The sequence below is a fragment of the Scomber scombrus genome, chromosome 2 (genome assembly GCF_963691925.1).
Source record: "Scomber scombrus chromosome 2, fScoSco1.1, whole genome shotgun sequence".
In the NCBI taxonomy this organism is placed as follows: Eukaryota; Metazoa; Chordata; class Actinopteri; order Scombriformes; family Scombridae; genus Scomber; species Scomber scombrus.
The window spans coordinates 33575503-33595247 of NC_084971.1; the positions used below are offsets into that span (position 1 = coordinate 33575503).

Sequence of the window (19745 nt, forward strand, 5' to 3'; positions counted from 1 at the left end):
ATGGCTACAGGAAATATGATATGTCTGTAGGAAGTGATCAGTAAATAGGAAGCGATCAGGAAATAGCAGTCAAGCTAAACTCCAAACCACAGAGGTTCAGTTACACTTTACAAAAGTCCTGAGAGACTTAAAAACACTTAGGGCCGCATCTTACACCCAACGCCAGGTACGACGCATGTGTCTTTGCCAGTTTGAGACTGACGCAGGTATCATTTTTCAAACGCACTAACACTCATCTGTGTGCCAATGAGTGTGTTGGTCTCAAAATGAGGTGTGGTCAGTTGTTTTGTGAAAGGATCAGCACCTTGGAGAGTTACACTACAGACAGTCCTAACAACTGTAGGAGGGGTTAACATGATTAAAACCGTTTTTGAACAATATTTTAACGCATATTCTTGAGATGACATTGATCAGGTTTCCATACTTTCAGCAGTTAAAACCCTGCTGAGTTTACCTGTTACTACATTACTGAACAAAACCATTTTAAAGAGAACCAAAACTGGAATGAAAAGATAAACTAAAACAAAGCACCATGGCGTCTATGTGGTGCAGCTGCATATATGATGAACTGACGGGAGGAGACACGAAAATATGCAGCACGAAGTGAGTTGTTGGTGTTTTTGTGGAGAATGGGTCTCAGAACCACGTCTGCTTCTGGAGGAAAGACGCTCTGCTGCCACTTAGTGATTTTATCAACAAGAAAAGCATCTGAACATCTGTGGTTAAAACATCTGTATCGATCTATTAATGAATGTGGGTGATTCTTACAGTGTCTGTTATCCACAGCTGTTTATACTGTAGGACTGATATGTTGATAAATCTGTAGCCTCTGAGATGCTGCACAGAGCGCAGTGCCTTACACACAGCCGCTGACTGTATTAAATCAGCTGATGCCACCAGGCTGCTGCAATATAACCACACACACCTCTACACTCATCAGACTGGTCGGTTATAACTTTCTTTTCAGTAACTTATGTTTTATTCTTGAAACACATTGCTTGGCAAGTGCAACATTATAATAGTAATCTGCCAAAGTGTCAGCGCACCTGGCTTTTAAAAGGAATGGGAGATGACACTCTGATTGGTTTACCGCATTTTAAGCCCAAAACACACCCATGACTAATGAAGAGATTTGAGTGCAACCCATTTGAACCGTGCGCCTGGTGCAGCAACCATTTTTCTGCCGTTAAAATAGAAAAAATTGATTCGGACACGCCCTAAATCCACTTGAGACCATGCACTAAAGATCGTTAAAATAGGGCCTTAAAGTGTTTTTTACTGAGTCTGTAAAAGCAGCTGCAGTTATACTGTAAACAATCTCACAAGCGTCAGTATGAAATAAAAAGAGATAAACTGCCTGTCTCCTGTGTTAAAGCTGGTTGTTGAAACATCAAATATGATCAGTTGTACTCACCAGTGTTTGGCAGAGACTCTGCTGTGTTGTCGAGAAAAGACTCGTGAGGAGAAGTGGAGAGACTCTACTGCAGCTCTGCTGTCCTCTGATTAAATTTCAGTTTCATTTCTAGAGTGACGCAGCTCTTTAGGTTAGGCTGTGTTTCCTTCCTCTGATTTGTAGGATTACTGTGAAATATCATGGAGCAAACTTGGTAATGGGTATAACAGGCAGGAGGAGTTAGATATGTGAAAAGGTGATTGCGGAGCTTAATGTGTTGAAAGTTTGAGATTTTTCATAAGGTGATATTTGCTGTATCAGGATCAAGAGTCACATCCACTGCATACTGCTGGACCCTCTTCAGCTCAGCCTCAAACTGCTTCTACATTTGTTTACTGAGCGTCTCCTCCAGCTGAGCCACAGCTTTCACCACAGTCCCCTCATATGATGGACGGACGCTGACCTCTGTCCAGTCTTTGGTGGGTGGAGCAGCTTTCAGGGAGGGGAAGTTTTGGAGGAGGTGGAGGTGGTCTTCAGAGTGTGAGAGCTTCTCCACCTCAGAGCTTCTCTCTTCTTAAGCTCAAAGATATCCTGTTTCAGCTCTTTGATGAAGTCTTTAGCTTGTTTCTTTGTTGTTCTTTGCTTCTCTTCAATCGTATCAATGAGCTCATTCAGGCTTCTCTCAACAGACTCCTTCAGAGCGGTGAAGACCTGAACACCTTCTGCTTTCTCTCTGTCTGCAATTACCTCACTGAGGTCAACTGAGTGTTTGATCTCTTGAATCTTCAGTCGTCTCTTCTGGATCATCTCCTGAATTTCAGCCTCTGTCTTCCCCAGCTCTGCCTTCTTTCCTTCATATTCTTCTTTCAGAGGAACAACATCATGTGTCTTGTGGTCTAAAACAGAGCAGAGCATGCAGACACATGTCTGGTCGGTCTTACAGAACAGCTCCAGAGGTTTATCATACTTAATACACATCCTGTCTTCCAGGTTCTCCACAGGGTCCATCAGCTGATGTCTTTTCAGGCCTGACTTTGTCAGATGAGGCTCCAGGTGGGTCTCACAGTAGGAGGTCAGACACACCAGACAGCACTTCAGGGCCTTCAGTTTGGTTCCAGTACAGACGTCACAGGGAACTTCTCCTGGTTTGGCAGCTTGTTGCTCTGAGCTGCTGCTGCTGGCTTTCTGTTGAGCTTCCTGTCTGAACTGAGAAACAACCTAATTGAGCAATGTGTTGATGTGAATCTCAGGTCTTGTGTAGAAAACCTTTTTACACATTGGACACAGGTACTGGACATTACTGTTCCAGTGTTAATTGATGCGGTTTTTGCAGAAGTTGTGTCCACATGGTGTGCTGACTGGATCAGTGAACACATCCAGACAGATGCAGCACAGAAACTGATCTTCAGATCTCAGACAGCTGGCAGCAGACAGACACTTTTTTTTTTTTGTGCCAAACAACATCTTCTGTTCTTTATGGAGCAGCACCACTGTCACAGACACTGTTTAATGAAGGGCAGGCTGTTAAGTAATGAAATTTAAAACAGTGTGAACTGCTAGCTTACCGATTAAATACTTTTTAACAGATAACAGAACTGTTCTTCAGGAGTTTCCACATTATTTAAGGAAAAGAAAGACAGACCAGAATGATGCTGAGCCAAGCTTTAATCAGAAAAACAGAACATGAGAGGATTTTCAATGCTTTACAGGATGATTGAATACATGAATGAATACAATGACATGAGTACTGTAAATACTTTACACAAAACCTACTTTTTCCTTATTTCAGTTTACCAAAGTAAATACAGAATGTTACAATAAATTGGTAACTACATGAAAATAATCTATAACACACAGAGTTATTTTTCTACCAGCTTAAATTGACATTGGGGGTCAGAGGTCTTATTCCCTGTGAGTGGTTTGGTGAATAAGAATCATGTTTTAATTGGAGTGGAGTCAACACATCTACTCACCCAGCACCAAATGCCTCTTTTATTTTATTTTAATTTAATAAAAATAAATTTTTATTTTAAAATTGAAGCATTGTGATCCATTTAACACTTATCATCCTTCAGATCAACACATTATTGAGATTTAGGAACTGTTTTGTTTTTCTTTCTTTTTTTAATTGATGGATTGTTGGATCAAAAAATGTAAATATGAACAAATTGGAAATTCAAATAAATGATTGGAAATTACCTCAAAACTGAGTCATGGTAGTCATGTTTACTCATAAAAATAAGAGGAAAATATAAAAAATGGTGAAGAGTAGCATTGCTTAGCGCAGATAATCTTGAGGGTGAGGTGCTCAGGTTCTAATGAATCCATCTGATCTGAATCACTTTGGTCCCCAGAACGTTTCAACACCCTGACGTACCTGCCTCAGCCCCTGTTGTGGCCGGGACAAGTTTATGCATTGTAATCAATACATTCGGCTGTAACCTGTCCACCACTGGAGCAGCTCACACACTTAAAACCAGAATTATCTCTGGGGTTATAACAGCGAAATACATTTGCAAGACCCCCAATAGAAGTCCCCAGTCTCTTGAGGCCTTCTCCTGTTCTTCTGCGCATTTCATCATCATAATCCGCACCACGGGGCACAAACACTCTGTCAAACACGAATGCATAATTACTCCACTTATTCGTCCCTCTGATGGTGTTAATCTTTGCAATAATATTAAATGAGTTTCTGTTGTTTGTACATGTTGTAAAACAAGGAGAGGCATATGAGAAAATGACCAACAAATGACCCCCCACCCAATTACTGTTTTCAACATGTCCCAAAGCAAGCCACTCTGCATGACACTGGCCTTCTCCTTTTATGGCAACAATCAGTTTGTCATCTTGAAACACTCCATTATTAAACCGTTGCATGATGGTTTGATACGTTGCTGGTAGGTTATATGACTGCTCATTAGTCACGCTTACAGCCACACTGTACATTTTTCGTATGCCGCTCCTGTCAAAAAAACAAAAGAAAATGTTTAGTTGAAGAGCATCCTGATGGCCTAACAGTGAAGACCTGTACTACATAACTACAACATCCCCTAATGCTGCTAGAAGACTTTAACAATGACACCATCAGACACTGACACAAAGTTCCTCTAATTATCCTGTGTCAGGCCTTACTGTGTAATTAATAAGATATTAAAGTGGATCAGAGCTAAAGATGTTCTGATGCCAAAAGAATAGCATCAAGAAAAATATCCTAAACTTACATTTTCTGTTCATATCATCTTGATAAAGGTTTTAAGTCCAGGTCACAGACACATCTGCAAAGCTTAACTGCTGATTCTGACTGTGTATCAGTGGTGGAAAGTAACTAAGGGCATTCAAGTAGTGTACTTTTCTTGAATATTTCCATTTGATGCTACTTTATAGTTATCATCAGCATGAAAAGGAAAATATTGTACTTTTTACTCCACTATATTTATCTTTACTTTTCAAATTATAATTATACTTTAAGGTGCACATGCAGATGAAACCAGTGGTTTCCAACCTTTTTGTCTTTTGACGTCTTACAAAAAGCAGTGTGTAGTCGGCTCACATTTCAGATGTCTATGAGTTGTTAACAGCTCCACCAAATAGTGATTTTTCCCTCTAAACTTCTCACATGATTTCATTTCAATAAATGTCCAAATGATCTAATATTTCAGCAAAAATCAAAGATTAGAGAAAAAGTCCAAAAACTGAAAACACATTTGTGTATCAGAACTTAATTTTTCTTCTTTCCTCTCCCATTAATCATCTCACCACCCTTCACATGTATCTGCTGACCCATTGGAGGGGCCCCACCCCTAGGTTGGGAACCACTGGACTAAACTAGCTAACTGTATATAAAGTAGTGTAAACTAGCTCCACCTCCAGCAGCTACAACAGTAACATGCTGCTCTAACACTGATGCTTCAGTAAATATAAGTCTTCATAATATTTACTATATATAAATAATGAGTCAGTCACAGAGTGAATTTTACTTTTAATACTTTAAGTAAACTTAGCTGATAATACTTCTGTACTTAAGTTGTATTTTTTACATTGTGGTATTTATACTTGTACTCAAGTAATGTATCTAAGTGCTTCTTTCACCACTGCACAACTTTTTTTTTTCCTAAACTTTGAAGGATATTGACTCACAGCATGTTTTTTGTCTGCAGCATAAGATTAGGAAGCTGGTTCTGGTCCACTGCAGCCAAACATCCATCAGACAGAAGGAAGATCAGTGTCACAGTGATGCACAACAGGTTGGCCATCTGCAAACAAAAGTTAATAATAGAGCACATTATTTTTACAAAGACACTTCATGTATCTTGGGCTCACATGATAACAGCATCTAAAGGTATATTGTTCTCTGTCTCAAACAACAGAGAGAAGAGCAGTTTTCTACATGCTGTCATACAGAGCGAGATGTAGTATCGATCTGATCGTTCATTAATTAAACCACTCAGTGATCTGTGTGGGTTAGGATACAGCATGAGTAAGAGCCTGTGAAGATGAATTGGAAATTAAATTAAGCTTACATAGAATAAGAGGATACATCGTACGGTGCAGAGGGTTAGGGTTAGTTTAATAAAAGCTTCAGCAGTGATTATCTCATATGCAAATGTATCACCTGCTGAAGTATTGCAGTAAAGTGATAGTTTGGTGGGAGGAGGTGAATGAAATCTATGTGGTTATTAAGAGTGTTCTGTCTCCATCTGGTGGTGAAAATGTGAACTGCACGATATGAGTCTGAATTGATATCCAGATGCGTCGCTATTCATCAGTATCTGTCTCTCAGATGGCTCATTGTCACCATGATGCTTTGATTGTTGCTCTTTGTTCTAATGTTTGCTTTGTGGTGATGGTGACTGACACATAAGATTCAACTTAGTCCCGTCATGTAAATCCAGAAATATGCATCTGTGGTTTTTTGTCTTCTAGTATTATTTGTATTATTGAGCGAAGTAAAGAACAAGTTTGTTTGAGTCTTTTTGTCAAATCTATTGTTGAAAGTATAATCTGTGTAAAGTAGATTTCTATCATGCAAAATACTGTTGAACTGCATTTACAGCATGAACACGCCCTGTGTGTGTGTGTGTGTGTGTGTGTGTGTGTGTGTGTGTGTGTGTCTGCAGTGCTTCGTATGTTACTTTACACCAAAAACAGACTTTAGTCCTACTGCCTGAATGTCACTGATAGTTTTATCAGAATGATTTCATGTGCAAGTAACGAAAATGAAATAAAACCCGAAAAAAGTTAAGTTTCCATTTCGTTTGCTTTTCTTCTTTTTAATTATCTTTACAGCTCGATCACATTATTGTTGTTTGTTGGATGAATAGGCACTCGACACTCGAACAGATATGAACATTATTATGATTAACATTAGCCTGCAAGCAAACTGCGCATTTTGGCTGCAGCGCATGAAGGCCCGCTGCACTACACGGTGCTGCGCATTAATCTGGCATCAAGTTTATGATCCGACCAGCACAACAGACATGACTAAAGGCTACAGCATTTATAAACAGGATAACAAACGTTATTCTGCAGCACGTCAGAAAAACAAAGAACACTTACTTTTTTACTCACTTTCACCTTTAATTGTTCAGATAGTGAATAGAAACGCAGTCTGAAGCTGCAGTCAGCGCGACTCTCACAAGGAATTGCAGTATTGAGGAAATCTGAATATGATCTACTCCACCCCCAAAACTTTACCAGCGACTAAGAAAACAAACACTGCACAGAGAAGAGTTCACAAAGACAACGGGTGTCTTTCCTTCACCAGACTGAAAACTCTGCGACTTTTAAACATTTTGGACTTAAGTATTTTATCATTATCAGTGGTTGGCACATCTGGATCTCCAAAACCTGTATTTGACCCCCTAATGAAAGCAGAAGTTTTAACTTTAATACAGTAGGCCTAGTTTATGTCACAACTTTTAACTACAATTACTGTTTGAACAATGCATGCTTTAAATGAAGTCTAATGAGTCTTTGTACATTGTTGTATTGGTACCTTTAGTTAACTAAATTATCTAAATACTTCTTCCATTACTGGATTTAAGTGTTTTTTTATCTGTATTTTGATGTTTCAAATATAGCACAAAAAGTAAGGACGTTTTTGTTTGGTAGAGTATTTCTTTTTTGTAACAATGCTCCTTGGCAATAAATCTTATACGGTTGGAAAGCCTGTTTATTTCACTTTTAAATGGAGCCACATTTGTAAGGAACATGCATTTGTGAGATGAGCAGCAGAGCTGAGTATGTGGGTTGCGCCCATGACACATTTGGCAAATCTTCTCTGCCTTCTTTATATATATATATATGTATTTATATTATATGTACTTTTAGTTACCTAAATGATCTAAATACTTCTTCCATCATTGGATTTACATGTTCTTTTAATCTGTATTTTGATGGTTCAATATCTATATGGTGCTATATCAGTTTTTTGAATCTACTTCTACTTCAGCACAACTGTGCAATATAATTTTTTTTTGTCACTTTAAAATCCATGCTTACCCTTAGTTACCTAAATGATCTAAATACTTCTTCCACTATTGGATTTAAGTGTTTTTTAAATCTGTATTATGTTTGTTCAATATATTGGTGCAATATCAATATACACATACATATCATCCGTTTTTAAGCATAAAACTGTTTATATTTAGATTTACTATCTCTCCACTAGAATTATATTCATGTATAAGTACCATATTGGTACCATAGTGTTACTTTTATTTAAGTAAACGGTCTGAATACTTCTTCCATCACTGAATTTAAGTGTTTTTTTATCACTATTTTAACGCTTTATATTGTTGCAGCTCTTCAGAGGTCAAACAGAGCTAGAGGGGGGCGGGAGTCTCAGTGCGGCTGATCGACAGCTCCGGCGGACCAATGACAGGAGCAGTGACGTCGGCGCCGCTTCCAGAATCCAACCAATCAGCTGCCTCGGTGGGCGGGTACATAGTCCAAATTTTACGCGGCGCGCGGCGGGGCCGAAACACCGAGAATGAAAATCCCGGTCTGAACCGGTTAGAACCGGTCGGTGTCTGGCAGCATGAGCTCAGAGGAAGAGCTTTAAAACAACCCTCTGCTCTCTCCCAACTGTGTGTGTGTGTGATGCGAAATAGAAAGCAAGAAATAAAACAAACTCTCTTTATTTTTAAGCTGCTGAATTCCGCTCCGAGTGAGACTCCGCTGCTGTTAGCTTAGCCTCTCATTAGCCGACTTATCATTGAGTTTTCCATTAGCACGCTAGGCTAAGCTAGTAGCTGTGTTAGCATGGTGGGAGTCGGCGTGTGATCCGCCTTTAAAAAAACAAAAAGAGAGACATGTTTCAGATCGGCTGAGGATTATAATAAGTGGGTTTTTTTTATTAGAGCGATCGATACTTATTTAATTGGGGTTTTTTGTGTTTAATTTAGCGGCTAACTGTCGGCTAGGCTAGTGTTAGCTGCTAGGTTAGCGGTGGAAACGTGTGTGTGTGTGCAATGAGATAACGCTGCTCAGGATTCATTCATATATATATATCAGCTTCTACCTTCACAGTCTCATCATTTAACATCTTTTTTTCGACGGGAGGAGACAGAACACACTAGGTAAGTGAGCATCCAGCATGGAGCTAACTTAGCAGCCAGTTTGCAGTCAGATTAGTGTTAAAATTAAGTGTTTATATTAGATTTAAAATGGGTTAAATTATTATATATTATAGATAAATGTGTGTGAGGTTGGTGTTGTTGTTTTTGTAATTGTTGCTGGACTGTGTGGTGTGTGTCAGTGTGTATGTTGGTGGTAAACGTGGTCGATAGGGGGCGCTGTGCTGGTTCATGCTGCAGCAGCTTTATATCATTTCTATCAATGGGTGTCAGAGCTGGACCACGTGGTGTCAGTGAATGAATGAATGAGTGAGTGAAGGAGTGAAGAGACATGCTTTAAAAAACAAAGAGAACAACCTGTATTTGTTTCTGATCCACATGCAAAAAAAAAAATAGTCATATTTTCTGTTTTGGTTCATTATTTAAAAAAAGTCAAGAAAAATATTAATGTTTAATTTTAGAAACAAAGGTGTCAGTGAATGAATGAATGGAAATCCAAGGCTTTAAATTAAAACAAGAACAACCTTTTTACTTTCTCTTTTATTCAAATGTAGCTTTAGTTTTTAAATTGAGTTCTTATTATTTATTATTAATAGTGTGTACATTATTATATTGAGCTGTCAATCAATGAGTGAATTAATGAGTGAATGAGATGCCCAGACAACATATTATTTGATTTCTGAATATATCTATAAAAGAGGGTTTTGTGTTTTCTTAAATTAAACTATAATAATAAAACTAATAATACTTATTTTATATTAATTGATTTATATTGGAAGCAATAAAACAACTGCTGCAAGTTAAAATCGAGGTGTCAATGAATGAGTGAGACAGGCTTTAAAAAAACAAGCCATATATTTAAAATAATTTTTTAGGGGAAAGTCAGAAAATAAATTCAACCATAATGTGTCATTTTTAGAAACAAAGGTATTGATATTGTTTAGGATTATTTAGAGCTTTTAGTAGTAATAGTGTTTATTCAGTCATCACATCACAACAAACAGAAAAGGACAATAAGTATATTAGATTATAAATAACAGCATAAAGTAATTAATGTGTGATGTTAATGACTGAAAAGGTATAATATATATAATAATGCTTATATATGCCTATCATACACTTCTATAGGAACTGGTAAAATAACCTTTGAGAGATTGTTTAATGGCTAATTTGTGTTTAAGGGTTAGTGGATCATTTATAACTTATAAAATTAAAAGTAGCTCACAAGCCAAAAAGCATCTGGGCATCTTAGAGGATTAAAGAGATTATAACATGTGTATATAATATATTTAAAACTTAAAACATACCTTTACTGCAAAGCTTTTAGTTAATCTGTGTTTTAGATTTGTTTTTATTTAGTTTCATCTCTTTTTAAAAATGCACTTTTATCTCTTCTTATTCTCTTGCTGTACTTGTTTCATTGCTTCCGATATAAAACACTTTATAAATAAATAGCTTATATAAATAAAGTTTAAACACACAAAACCCTTTGATATATATTTGCAGGAATCAAAAAATATGCTGTTTGGCTCAATCTCTAAAATATTAAAGGATGGGTTTAAAAAGTTTTAAGGAAAATTCAAAAAAATTCAACAATACAATATAATTATAGAAACAGAGGTTTTGGTATCAGTCGGGATTATTTAGAGATCTTTCTGGAGCTGATTTAACAGGAAACGTTAGTTCTGTAGGAAGTTACTCTAATGAAAAATGTCACGTTGAAGAATATTTCTGGAAAGATAAAATAAAATTTACAATATAGTAAATTAATAGTAACATTATGTAGAAGAGTAATATTGGTTTTGAGTGATAATAAACCCTCCTGTTGTCCTCGAGTGAAGGAAGGAAGGAAGGAAAGGAGGGAGGGAGGAAGAAGGGAGGGAGGGAAGAAGGAAGGAAATGAGGGAGGAAGGACAGGAGGAAGGAAAAGGAGGAGGGAAGGATGGAGGAAGGGAGGGAGGATATAAGGGAGGAAAGGAAGGGAGGAGGGAGGGATGGAGAGAGGAAGGAAGGAAAGAGAGAAGGAGGTAGGGAGGGAGGCAAGGAAAGAGGAAGGAAGGAAAGGAGGGAGGAAGAAAGGAAGCAAGGAAAGAAGAATGAGGGGGGAAGGAAGGAAGAAAGGGGACGGAGGGATGGAGAGAGGGAGGAAATGGGGAGGGAGGAAGGCGGAAAGAAAGGAGGGAGGAAGGACAAACGGAAGGGAGGAAAGGAAGGATGGAGGGAGGAAGAAGAAAGGAAAGGAGGGAGGAAGGAGGGAAATGAGGGAGGAAGAAGGAAGGAAGGAGGGAGGGAGGGAGGAATGTAGGATGGAGGGAGGAAGAAAGGAGGCAAGGAAAGAAGGAGGAAGGAAGGAAGAAAGGGGGAGGGAGGAGGGATGGAGGAAATGGGGAGGGAGGAAGGCGGAAAGAAAGAAGGAGGGAGGAAGGACAAACGGAAGGGAGGAAAGGAGGGAGGGAGGATGGAAGGACAGAAGGGAGGAAAGAAGGAACAGTCAAAACAGACGGGGTTAATTTGACCCGGGAGGACGACACAAAGGTTAAACAGATTTAAAGTGAAACATATAAATAAATGTTGCTCGGCTGAACTGAAGGAAGCAGTTTACCTGATAAACTGATAATTTACATTAAAAGTGAATAAAAGTCCATTTATATCTCAACTCCATCCACATGGCTGAATATGAGCAGCAGTGAAGGAGAGTATCGTCTTAGTTTAACCGAATCTTTAAATAATAATAATAATAATAATAATAATAATCATGTTTCTATAATAACAGTAAAGATGTTTCCTCTGTAATTATTCCTTCTGTTCAGACTATTAAAACCTTCTGATGAGCTTCAGTGTAAAGTGATGAAGGATACAATCACTAAATCATTATAAAGTATCTGATCAGCTTCTATTGAGCTTCATCAGTCTGAGTCATTATATCAGTGATATCTGACATGTTTACTGTTGTTATAGCATCAGAGGACCTTTCATCTCACTCTTTCTTTCCTCATCTTTCTCCTTTTTCTTTCTTTTCTCCTTTTTCTTTTTTGTTTATTTCTTTCTTTCTCCCCTTTCTTTCTTTTTCTTTCCTTATCCTCCTTTTTCTTTCTTTCTTTCTTTCTCCCCTTTCTTTCCTTTCTTTCTTTTTATTTCCTCATCTTCCTCCTTTTTCTTTCTTTCTTTCTTCTTTCTTTTTCTTTCCTTATCCTCCTTTTTCTTTTCTTTGTTTCTCCTCCTTTTTCTTTCTCTTTCTTTCCTAATCTTTCTCCTTTTTCTTTGTCTGTTTTTCTGTTTCTTTCTCTTTTTTATTTCCTCATCTTCCTCCTCCCTTTTCTGTCTTTCCTCCTTCCTTCCTTCCTTTTTCTTTCTTTCTTTCTTTCTTTCTTTCTTTCTTTCTTTCTTTCTTTCTTTCATCTTCCTCCTTGTTTTGTCTCACTCTTATTCCTCCTTTTTCTTTCTTTCTTTCAGTCTTTCTTTATTTCTTTCTTCCTTTCCTCATCTTTATCCTTTTTCTTTTTTGTTTATTTCTTTCTTTCTCCCCTTTCTTTCCTTTCCTCCTTTTTCTTTCCTCATCTCTTTTTTCTTTCATCATCTCCCTCCTCCTTTTTCTTTTTCTTTCTCCTCTTTTTTTATTTCTTTCCTCATCTCTCCTTTTTCTTTTTCTTTTTTCTTTCCTAATTTTTCCCCTTTTTCATTCTTTCTTTCATTGTTTCATCTTCCTCGTTTTGTTTCACTCTTATTCCTCCTTTTCTTTCAGTCTTTCTTTCTTTCTTTCTTTCTTCCATCACTTCCACAGTAAACATGATGAAGGATCTTTCTAATGGCTAATCTAAACAGGACGAATAATTACAGACAGAAAAACACACTTAACTTCCTGTAAATGCATGTTTTGTATGTTTCATATTTACTACCAGCTGCTGCTGTGGTTGAATTTAAAGTAACCCTCTTCCTCCTCTTCCTCAGAATCTCTATGCCAGCAGAAATGACGATGTTGGCCGATCACCCAGCCCGACAACTGCTGGACTTCAGTCAGAAACTTGACATCAACCTTTTGGACAATGTCGTCAACTCCATGTATCACGACATCGGATCCCAGGTGAGAAGCTGCAAAGAAACAAACCGCTTAATATAAATATATGTATTCCTTTGATGATGATGATGATGATGATGATGATGATGATGATGATGATGATGATGATGCTGCAGCAACGAGTGGCCCAGGAGGTTCTCACCAACCTGAAGGACCATCCAGACGCCTGGACGAGGGTCGACACCATCCTGGAGTTCTCCCAGAACATGAAAACTAAAGTAGGAACATGACTCCTCTCACTCTGCTTTAACTCTACTCTCATCTCACACACACACACACACACACACACACACACACACACACACACACACACACACACACACACACACACACACACACACACACACACACACACACACACTCAGTGATTGTGGCCCACTGTCACAATGAGAATTTGCACCTTTTTATATTGCATATTGCACTTTGTTGCTCTTATAGATTGTTAAAGTTGTATTTATGAAGGAGAAGGAAGGAAAGGATGGAGGAAGGAAGGAGAAGGAAGGAAAAGGATGGAGGAAGGAAGGAGAAGGAGGAAGGGAGGGAAGGAGAGGAGGGAGGAAGGAAGGAGAAGGAAGGAAAGGATGGAGGAAGGAAGGAGAAGGAGGAAGGAAGGGAGGGAAGGATGGAGGAGGGAGGGAGAAGGAAGGAAAGGATGGAGGAAGGAAGGAAAGGATGGAGGGAGGGAAGATGAAGGAAGGAAAGGAGGGTGGAAGGGAGGGAGGAAGGAACGAAAGGAGGGAGGAAGTAAGGAAGGAAGGAGGGGGAAAGAAGGAAGGAGAGGAAGAAAGGAGGGAGGAAGGAAGGGAGGGAGGAAAGGAGGGGGAAAGAAGGAAGGAGAGGAAGAAAGGAGGAAGGAAGGGGGGGAGGAAGGAGAAGAAAGGAAAGGAGGGAGGAAGGAAGAAAGAGAGGTGAATGGAGGGCGGAAGGAAGGAAAGAAAGAACAGTTAAAACAGACGGGGAAAGAGGAATATTCATTATTTCTTGTATATTAGCTTATTAATAAAGAGGAATATTCATTATTTCTTCTGCTTATTGTAACACTATCTCTCTTTATTTCTCTCAGTATTACGCTCTGCAGATTCTGGAGACAGTCATCAAAACTCGCTGGAAGATTCTCCCCAGAAATCAGTGTGAAGGTAAGAAGTCAGTTTTATAAAGACGTTAAACAAGCAGAGCGTGTTCTGGTTATATCACTTATTATTTAACCCTCCTGTTGTCCTCGAGTCAAGGAAGGAAGGGAGGAAGGAAGGGAGGAAGAAGGAAGGATGAATGGAAGGAAAGGAGGGAGGGAGGAAGGGAGGAACAAGGACGGATGAATGGAAGGAAAGGAGGGAGGGAGGAAGGAAGGAGGGAAGGATGGAGGAAAGGAAGGAAGGGAGGAACAAGGAAGGAAGGATGAAGGAAAGGAGGGAGGGAGGAAGGAGGGAAGGATGGAGGAAAGGAAGGAAGGGAGGAACAAGGAAGGATGAATGGAAGGAAAGGAAGGAGGGAAGGATGGAGGAAAGGAAGGAAGGGAGGAACAAGGAAGGATGAATGGAAGGAAAGGAGGGAGGGAGGAAGGAGGGAAGGAAGAAAGGGGGATTGAGGAATGAAAGAAGAAAGGATGGATGGAGGACGGAAGAAAGAAAGGAGGAAGGAAGGAATGAAAGAAGAAAGAGAGGAAGGAAAGAAGGAGGGAGGAAAGGAAGGAAGGAAGGACGGAGGAAAGAAGGAAGGGAGGAAGGACAGAAGGAAGGAAGAAAGGGGGATTGAGGAACCCGGAACCTGCAGCGTTAAATGATAGTTAAGTTAACTTCAGCTGTCTCGTACTTATCAAGCAGTTATGTTTCATATTATTGGTCAGTCTTTAAGCTCATTGATAAAACAGCTGCTTCAGTCCTCACACAGAAAACTGATCATGAATCAATAAAAGCATCGGTGTCAAAGCCTGAATACAAAAAGAGTAAATGTGCCTAAATGAGTAACAGGAAGTGAAAGAGAGAGAAACACCACACACTGTTTTATGTCCATATAAGGAATGAAGCTGTTTATATGAGTCATTAGTGATTTTGTTACGGTTTATTAACTTCCTGCGTCTTCATATAGAGACGTTACATCTTATCTTATATTCATTCTGCTTAACTTTGACCTGTTGTCATAGTTCATACATGCACCTTATTGTGCCGCCTAGTGGTAGAAAAAGCACATTACAGGGGAAAAAACAGATAACATCTTGGCTGTTTTTTTGCTTAATCAAAGTCAAAGTCGGCTTTATTGTCAATTTCTTCAACAAGACAGATGTTTCCTAACACTAAAGAGTAAACATTGAAGTGCACAACAGATACGACATTTACTAATAATAATATAAAAATCAAAATAAAAACATAGAATGGATAGGCAGTAAGTTAAAATTTTGGAGTCTACTTTTTTTATATGTAGGAAGTAGCAGCATAAGTTTCTGTATAGTTAAGTTGTGGTTATGCAAAAAGTTCTATGAGATGTATATTTATAACAGATATAGTGCAAAAAGAACAGTCAGTAAATAGCAGCAATTTCAGTCGGTGGGGGGGGTTGGCTTTCTGACAGCCTGCTGTATGAAACTTAATAACATTTGTATTGACCCAAAATCTTCTGGAAACAACTTCTCCTCCTTTTTCTTCTCGTCCTACTTTCTCCTTCTCCTCCTACCTTCTCCTCCTACCTTCTCCTCCTACCTTCTTCTCTTTCTCCTCCTACTTTCTCCTTCTCCTACCTCCTTCTCCTCCTACCTTCTTCTCCTCCTACTTTTTCCTCCTCCTACCTTCTTCTCCTCCTACTTTCTCCTCCTCCTACCTTCTTTTCCTCATGCTACTTTCTCCTCCTCCTACCTTCTTCTCCTCCTACTTTCTCCTCCTCCTACCTTCTTCTCCTTCTCCTACCTTCTTCTCCTTCTCCTACCTTCTTCTCCTTCTCCTACCTTCTTCTCCTCCTCCTTTCTCCTTCTCCTCCTACCTTCTTCTCTTTCTCTTTCTCCTCCTACCTCCTTCTCCTCCTGCCTTCTTCTCCTTCTCCTCCTACCTTCTCCTCCTCCTACTTTCTCCTTCTCCTCCCACCTTCTTCTCTTTCTCCTCCTCCTACTTTCTCCTTATCCTACCTCCTTCTCCTCTTACCTTCTTCTTCTTCTCCTTCTACTTTCTCCTTCTACTACTTTCTCCTTCTCCTCCTACCCTTTTCTCTTTCTCCTTCTCCTCCTACCTTCTTCTTCTTCTCCTCCTACTTTCTCCTTCTCCTCCCACCTTCTTCTCTTTCTCCTCCTCCTACTTTCTCCTTATCCTACCTCCTTCTCCTCCTACCTTCTTCTTCTTCTCCTTCTACTTTCTCCTTCTACTACTTTCTCCTTCTCCTCCTACCCTTTTCTCTTTCTCCTTCTCCTCCTACCTTCTTCTTCTTCTCCTTCTACTTTCTCCTCCTACCCTTTTCTCTTTCTCCTTCTCCTCCTTATTATAAAACAAACCCTTTTTATTTATTTACAGGAATCAAAAAGTATGTTGTCGGGTTGATTATTAAGACGTCTTCTGATCCTGCAAACATGGAGGTGAGTTTATAATCATTATTTCCACTTTAACGTCTAACTGTAATTAAATATCTTTTATTTTTGTCCATATGTTGCTTTTTGTATCTCGTCTTTAAGCACTTTAAATGTTGTTGTTGTTGAAATGTGATGTATAAATAAATTAGCCTCACCTTGTCTTACATACTGCACTTCAACTACTTATAAAGTTAATGAACTCGAGGACGATGTCGCTGTTTTTTATGCTCATTTTTCTGCAGAAGGAGGGCGTCTACATTTCAAAACTCAACATGATCCTCGTACAGGTGAATAAAAAACTAAACATAGCTGAGAAACATGTAAAAGACCTTCTCCTCCTATCCTCTCCTTCTCCTTCTCCTCCTTCTCCTCCTATCTTCTTCTTCTCCTACTTCCTTCTCCTCCTTCCTTCTCCTACCTCTTTCTCCTCCTTCCTCCTTCTCCTACCTCCTTCTCCTCCTATCCTGTCCTTCTCCTACTTTCTTCTCCTTCTCCTACTACTTTTGTCCTCCTATCCTTTCCTTCTCCTCCTATCCTCTCCTTCTTCTCCTTCTACTACCCTCTTCTCCTTCTCCTCCTATCCCCTCCTTCTCCTCCTACCTTCTACCATCTTCTCCTCCTACCTTCTCCTTCTTCTCCTTCTCCTCCTACCTCCTTCTTCTCCTCCTACCTTCTCCTCCTACCTTCTTCTCCTCCTATCCTCTCCTTCCTTATCCTCCTATCCTCTCCTTCTCCTACCTCCTTCTTCTCCTCCTACCTCCTTCTCCTCACATCTAAAGTCTGATTCTTAACGCTCTCCTGTGTGACTCTCTGCAGATCTTGAAGCAGGAGTGGCCCAAACACTGGCCCACCTTCATCAGCGACATCGTGGGAGCGAGTCGGACCAGCGAGAGTCTCTGTCAGAACAACATGATCATCCTCAAGCTGCTCAGCGAGGAAGTGTTCGACTTCTCCAGCGGTCAGATGACGCAAGTGAAAGCCAAACATCTCAAAGACAGGTGAGACTAAAAAAGTGACATTTAATGTTTATTTTGATGATTGTTTCTTTATATTTTAAAGCACAAACTCCAAACACAATAATAGTGATGGCTCATCTATCTATTAATGACAGGACCGATTCATTTCAAACGTGACAGGTGTCTCGTCTATTTGTTGACTTCTTACAAACATAAATAAACAAACAGCTCTTCTGATGAGATCCAAAAAAAGTAATGTTCAAGTCGTCTCATGTCCAGTTAGTGGTCGCACTTTTGGTTTGATTTGAGCCGTTGTTTAAGTTTTCCTTTATCCCTCCTGTTGTCCTTGAGTCAAGGAAGGGAGGGAGGAAAGGAGGGAGGAAGAAAGGAGGGAGGGAGGAAGAAGGAAAGAAAGAAAGAAGGAAGGAAAGGAGGGAAAGAAAGAAGGAGGGAGGAAGAAGGAAGGAAGGGAGGGAGGAAGGAAGGAAGAAGGAAAGAAAGAAGGGAGGGAGGAAGGGAAGGAGGGAGGGAGGAAGAAGGAAAAGAGGAAGGGAGGAAAGAAGGATGGAAAGAAAGAGAAAAGAAAGAAGGAACAGTCAAAACAGAAGAGGTCATTTTGACCCGGGAGGACGACACGAAGGTTAAGAAAGAGACGAAACGACGAACGTGACAGGTGTCTTGCTACGGGCTCGAGTTTGACGTTGTTTGGATAAGAAATGTAAAAGATATAGATAAATATATCGGTAAAAGAACTCCCCCCTCTCAAACACGGAGAACAGCGCAGTAACCAGAGTTACCGGGATTTTCACTGCCTTTTAAAATTAAGTTGCACTGTTAATACAGTAATTGTTGCAGCCCAATAAAATCCGAACGAGTGCCTTTAAGCTACCGTAATTACTGTAGTAGCAGCACAACTTAACGGCCCGATTTTTGTTAACTTGCTCAAATTTAGATGATTCAGTATTTTTATTTTATTTTTATGCTTATATCATGTGTCAGTAGGCTACGTAGCTAGATGGTGTCTTTATCTGTTTTATTCGTGTTTGTTGCTTAATTAAAATCGGGAGGCTCCAAGGGTTGTTTTATTTTTGAAAGACGGAAGTTTTATTATGCCGATTCTGTGTCTGACTTCCTGTCTGGTGCAATCTGCTCTGTTGAGCTTGACGTGATTTAGAAACGGCTCCGTAAAAAAATAAAAATGCAGCGGAGCTTTGGCAGCTAAAATGTGAAATACACTTCAGACCCTCAAAAAAATGGATGAAACCGAAAACACTTGGAATAGCCCAGGCTACTTTGTAGGAAAAACACACGCAAAACAGACTTTGCCTGGGCGCTGCACTAGTTAAAACTAAATAATCAGGGTTATTATAGTTTAACTAGAAACTGAAACTAGTCAGAAGTTAAGAGTTTATTATTTATTTATTTATTTTCCTCTCTTCTCTTCCAGCATGTGTAACGAGTTCTCCCAAATATTCCAGCTGTGCCAGTTCGTCATGGTAAGAAGTTCAAACATCAGACTGTCCTCAGCGTCTTTTATATTTTATGTTTTAATTCATTAATTAATAAAACCTTCTCCGTCTGTAGGAAAACTCCCAGAATGCACCTCTGGTTCACGCCACTCTGGAGACTCTGCTGCGCTTCCTGAACTGGATTCCTCTCGGTTACATCTTCGAGACCAAACTCATCAGCACGCTCGTCTACAAGGTGAAGAGAGAGAAACAGAGCTGGGAGTTTAAATCTGATGGAAACTACTTCTCCTTCTTCTTCTTCTCCTCCTTTTTCTTCTCCTCCTTTGTCTCCTTCTTCTCCTCTTTCTTCTACCTTCTCCTGCTTTCTCATCATCCTCTTTCTTTGTCATCTTCTCCTGCTCTTTCTTCTCCTCCTACCTTCTTCTTTTCATCCTACCTCCTTCTCTTCCTTTTCCTCTTCCCCTGCTCCTTTTTCTTGTCCTCATCTTCCTCTTTCTTTGTCTCCTTCTCCTCCCTTTTCTTCTCATCTTCCTCCTTCTTTGTCTCCTACTTTCTCCTCCTCCCTTCCTCTTCTTTTTTCCCTACTCTTCCTTTTTCTTCTCATCCTCCTCTTTCTTTGTCTCCTACTTTCTCCTCCTCCCTTCCTCTTCTTTTTTCCCTACTCTTCCTTTTTCTTCTCCTTCTCCTCCATCTTCTCCTACTTGTTCCTCCTACCTTCTTCTTCTACT

The 19745-nt window shown here is 39.6% G+C and overlaps 1 protein-coding gene and 1 long non-coding RNA gene across 2 annotated transcripts in view; one reads left to right on the forward strand and one right to left on the reverse strand.

Annotated features, from left to right (window-relative positions):
* Nucleotides 1-3046: 3046 nt before the first annotated feature.
* Nucleotides 3047-7029, reverse strand: LOC133998452 (uncharacterized). Its single transcript, XR_009927357.1, has 3 exons — nt 6950-7029; nt 5531-5646; nt 3047-4355 (listed from the first exon to the last, which is right to left on the reverse strand). It is a non-coding gene; the product is annotated as an uncharacterized LOC133998452 (long non-coding RNA).
* Nucleotides 7030-8384: 1355 nt separating this feature from the next.
* Nucleotides 8385-19745, forward strand: part of xpo1a (exportin 1 (CRM1 homolog, yeast) a) — a 30322-nt gene continuing 18961 nt past the window's right edge. The window contains exons 1-9 of the mRNA XM_062428527.1: nt 8385-8973; nt 12919-13051; nt 13162-13263; nt 14109-14181; nt 16537-16598; nt 16835-16879; nt 17409-17590; nt 18996-19044; nt 19133-19252. Of these exons, the coding sequence (XP_062284511.1) occupies nt 12926-13051; nt 13162-13263; nt 14109-14181; nt 16537-16598; nt 16835-16879; nt 17409-17590; nt 18996-19044; nt 19133-19252 (759 nt within the window). The 5' untranslated portion in view covers nt 8385-8973; nt 12919-12925. The remainder of the gene's footprint in view (nt 8974-12918; nt 13052-13161; nt 13264-14108; nt 14182-16536; nt 16599-16834; nt 16880-17408; nt 17591-18995; nt 19045-19132; nt 19253-19745) is intronic.